The 4,301-nt window shown below is 33.7% G+C and overlaps 1 protein-coding gene across 1 annotated transcript; it reads left to right on the forward strand.

Moving 5' to 3' along the window:
• The first annotated feature begins 234 nt into the window (after nucleotides 1-234).
• On the forward strand, nucleotides 235-1,341 carry LOC108345382 (uncharacterized). Its single transcript, XM_052867695.1, has one exon. It carries the CDS (start codon nucleotides 336-338, stop codon nucleotides 1,071-1,073), a length of 738 nt encoding a protein of 245 aa, XP_052723655.1. The 5' UTR covers nucleotides 235-335; the 3' UTR covers nucleotides 1,074-1,341.
• Nucleotides 1,342-4,301: the final 2,960 nt, after the last annotated feature.

The following is a 4,301-nucleotide window of genomic DNA, read 5'->3' on the forward strand; positions in this document are numbered from 1 at the left end:
TACTATAAATCAATTTTAAAAATATCAAAAACTTATTTAATATGAAAAAAAAAGTTAGAGGTGATATCAAAATTTTGCAACCAAAAGTAAAATTATTAAATTTTTGAACGAGTTAATAAGTTAATTTTAAGACATATGATTATTGTAATTTAAGGATGAATATACAACCTTTACTCAATGGCAATTGTGTTATTAGCCTTAAAACTTAAGGGTTAACAATAAACTCTTTCCGTCCAACACTTACCTATAAAACCCACACAACACACCATTGCTGCTTCCTGTGTTCTCACAAACACTCGTTACCACTTCCAATTTCCACTCACTCACTCACTCTCATGACTTCCCACTACGAACTCCAACTGCATCTCATGTCTGCGCGTGGTTTAAAAAACGTGAACTGGCGCCACGGCGCGAACCGCCCATACGCCGTCGTTTGTGTGGACCCTAAGAACAAGTTCTCCACGAGCGTCGACGAGGACGGCGACACCGAAGCTACTTGGGACCAAACCCTAGTTATTCCTCTTCCTCCTGAGCCTCTCGAGAATCTGACGCTCCATGTCGACGCGGTTCACGCAGGCTCCGAGGAGGACACCGAGCCGCTTATTGGCTCGGCGCGGCTCAAGCTCGTTGAAGTCCTTGAAGAAGTTGGAGTTAGAGTGCGCGTGAGCCGCACTCTCTCGCTGAACCGCCCTTCGGGAAGACCCCAAGGGAAAGTGGACGTTAATGTCGTTATAAGAGAAAGTGGCGGCTACCGTACGCAGGATGCGTATTATGCGCCTCCTATAGGTGTAAGGGATTATTCCCCTGTGTCGCAGGGCTATCAGGATAATAATAGTTATTACCATTCTGCGATCCAAACGACGTCGTATGGACAAGGGAGTGAGTACGCACCACAGGAAGAGAAGAAGAGTAAGTTTGGGGGGATGGGGACAGGATTGGCTGTGGGCGCGGTCGCTGGGGTTTTAGGTGGAATCGCGCTAGTGGAGGGTGCTGATTTCCTGGAGGAGAAGATTTCCGATGACGTGGCAGATAATATAGAGGATGATCTTGGATATGATGAAGATGATATCTAGAGAATAATAACTTTTCGCCTAACAGATATGAAAAAGAAGGAAAAGAAAAAGAATTTGAGGAAATATTTCTTCTATTTCATTTATGGTTATTTGCTCTTAACTTTTTTTTTCTTTTGTTTTACCGTGGTTGAATGCGTGTCCACTTTGCATATTTCTCTTTCTGTATTCCTTCAGTTGTCGTGTTTGTCACGATTATTATACAAAGAATAATGATTTAGGAATTGTAACACAATAAGGTTTTGTTTGATTAAAATAAAATTTACATATATTCTACCTGTGATATCTCTAACACCCAAAAATCATAGTTCAAATACAAATAATATATTTCATGAATATGTTTCTTTGACGTTGGATTTACATAAAAAAAAAAGGGGAAAAATGTTATATTGTTGTGTTCATTTTTCCTTTAAAAAAATTAGTTGTGCCCATTCTAGCTGCTTGACTGCTACAAAAGCACCCAAGGCATTGTTTGGACGTGATGTTACCATGATTTCATTGGGGGAAACCAAGAAAAGGTCTCGGTCATTGTTTGAATACTTTCTTATTTTGTAATTTGTTTTGCCATATTGAATTCATATATTTAATTCATAAGTTATTATCATTATATTCGAATACTACATTCTTTTATGATTTTATTCATTAGAACAAAAATCTCACAAATGAAATTAAAAACTCATAAGAAAAGGAAATCCGACTAATGAAATTAAAATTTACAAGAGAGGAGTTTTAAAATTTATTTTTCAAAGATTTTATTTATTTCATTAGAGATTTCATTTTCATTATTCATAAAAAAAATCATAACCTAGTTACCAATTTTACATTTTAATTTAAACAAAAATTCAAGTTCTTCATCAAAATATATAAAAAAACTTTCGAAATCCATAAATAAAAAAACACTGAAACAAAGGTTAAAAGAAACATATCTCTAGTCCTAATACAAATTTAACTAATAGAAATAAAAACAACACAAATAAAAATAAAAAACATACTAACAAAAAATGAGAATAAAAAGATTGATACACATATATAATGAGATTCAACGAATGGAATATGTATCATCTCATTTAATAGTGTAAAACTTTTAACCAAAACATTATAGATATGATAATCATTACGCAGAAAAGACACTATGCAAAAAAGACACGCAGAAAAGACAAGTATATAACTACTATATTATAGTCATCTACATAAGTATGTACTTCATACCCATAGTAATATAACTACTAACAAAAATTGAGTTTTTAAAAAAGAATAAGATTATACAAAGCAAGATCACCCTGAAACTATATCACCACACCACCCTCATCCTACAATGGATCTACTATACTCCATCAGTTTCTCACACTATCAAGGTGATCATTACAAATAATGAGAACACACCAATAAAACAACACAAAAAGAAATGGTAACTTAATGTTCAAAAATAGTAATCATAAAACATGTATAAAGAAATTGTCACAAATAAATCATTCATAACAAAAACCATATCACATACAAAGACTCATATTAGACTCAACGATCTAGATACATGTATTGATATCAGACTCTAGCGAATTATGCACTTGTGGTAGCCTCTACTGTTCTATAAAGTCATTGGAAATGAGTTTCACTCTACCACACACAAGGTTAGTCTGTTAATATTTTGGCCAAGGAAAAACCCTTAGACTATGGCATCCTGCTCTTTTCACCACATACTCCACCCTTCTTTACTTGAGATTGAATGTTTATTAAAGTGATAGGATAAATCCCAATACGAAATCCATGTATCAATACATACACTATTATAACCATAACTAATCCTTCTTGGATTAGTACCAACCATTCTCAGATGAACATCATAAACCAACCATCATTTCTAACATTCATAAAATTACACATTAAATATACCAAAAGAAAACATTAGAAAATAAAATTAGATCCTATTAATCTCGCTTAATGAGAATGTTTATTCGCTTAGTGGGTAGTGCCTAAAAGCACACTTGCCTAGTGACTAGATAGCTTGCCCAACAAGATTATCTTTGGAACTCGCAAGCTTAAATTCTCCCAAAGTCACCCAGCGAGACTTATCTCGCCTAGCCATTAACAAGTCATTGAGATCTTTAATTTTAGTTTCATCTAGAGAGATTATTCTTGTCCAACGACAACCAAGTCAATAGCTCTTTGACTTTAACTTCACCTAACAAGTATATTATCGCCCAATAATTGCCAAATTAGTAGCTCTTTGACTTCAACTTTGTCAAGCTCGCCCAACGAGTCTTCTGCAGAACATAATTCTACATGTATGCCATTCTAGTCTTGAAAATCAATTCAACAACAGTCACATATGCAAAAAACATGCTAACTATCAGCTTGCATACTACTCAATGACTCAATTAATTTCAATTGCAATACCAACCACACAACATACCCAATTTAAAAATACAATTCATGTAAGCCAAATTAAATCCTAATTCAACTCCACGTGTCATATTTCATCAAACATCTCAATCACACAAACAAAATAGTGAAATTCACTTCCCTTACCTAAAAGACAGATCAAACTGTTCAAGAACCCTAAAAATGCCTCCATACATATAGAAAGTTCAATATGATCTTTTGAACAACACAAACACCATTAGAGCACATGATTAGGACTACAAGACCCAAGAAAATGTAGAGCTTATAAACAAGGCTTGAGTATGTTTTATTAGAATCTGCATGAGTTCATAAGGTGTTGTGTAGCTAAGTTGGTGTGCAAGTCTTGAGTAGAACATCAAGTTCTAGGTTATTTATTTATTTTGTTGATATAAGTGTAACACATGTTATTGTATGATTATTAAATTTGTGATGTCTTATATTTTTAATGTGATGTGTTGGCTTGTTGGTAGAGATGGTTGTTTAGGATTGAATGGAGGTGAGTTCAAATCCTAGGGAGAGAGGTTTTATGTGAAACCTTTGTTTGATTTTATTTATATTTTTGCTTAAAGGAAAAAATGTGTTTTCCACTTTTGTAATTGAGGTGCGGATAAGGGGTAGGAAGTAAAGACAAATACTTTAAATAATAGAATTTGAAAATTAGAAAATAGAACGTGAATGTAGCAGTTATGTTTTAAAAAGGTTGGTTGAGATAATATAGGAAGCATCATCTAGGCATCTACCTTTAGATATATTTTAATTAAGAAAAAGGTTTATGAAATTAGAAATAAAAAGAGAGGACATATAAAAAAAAGGGAGGTACGTAAAATCTAA

Source organism: Vigna angularis, chromosome 8, assembly GCF_016808095.1.
Source record: "Vigna angularis cultivar LongXiaoDou No.4 chromosome 8, ASM1680809v1, whole genome shotgun sequence".
Taxonomy (NCBI): domain Eukaryota; kingdom Viridiplantae; phylum Streptophyta; class Magnoliopsida; order Fabales; family Fabaceae; genus Vigna; species Vigna angularis.

Excerpts from the sequence above, each read along its gene's own strand:
- LOC108345382 (XM_052867695.1), top strand. The coding sequence starts at position 336 with ATGACTTCCCACTACGAACTCCAACTGCATCTCATGTCTGCGCGTGGT.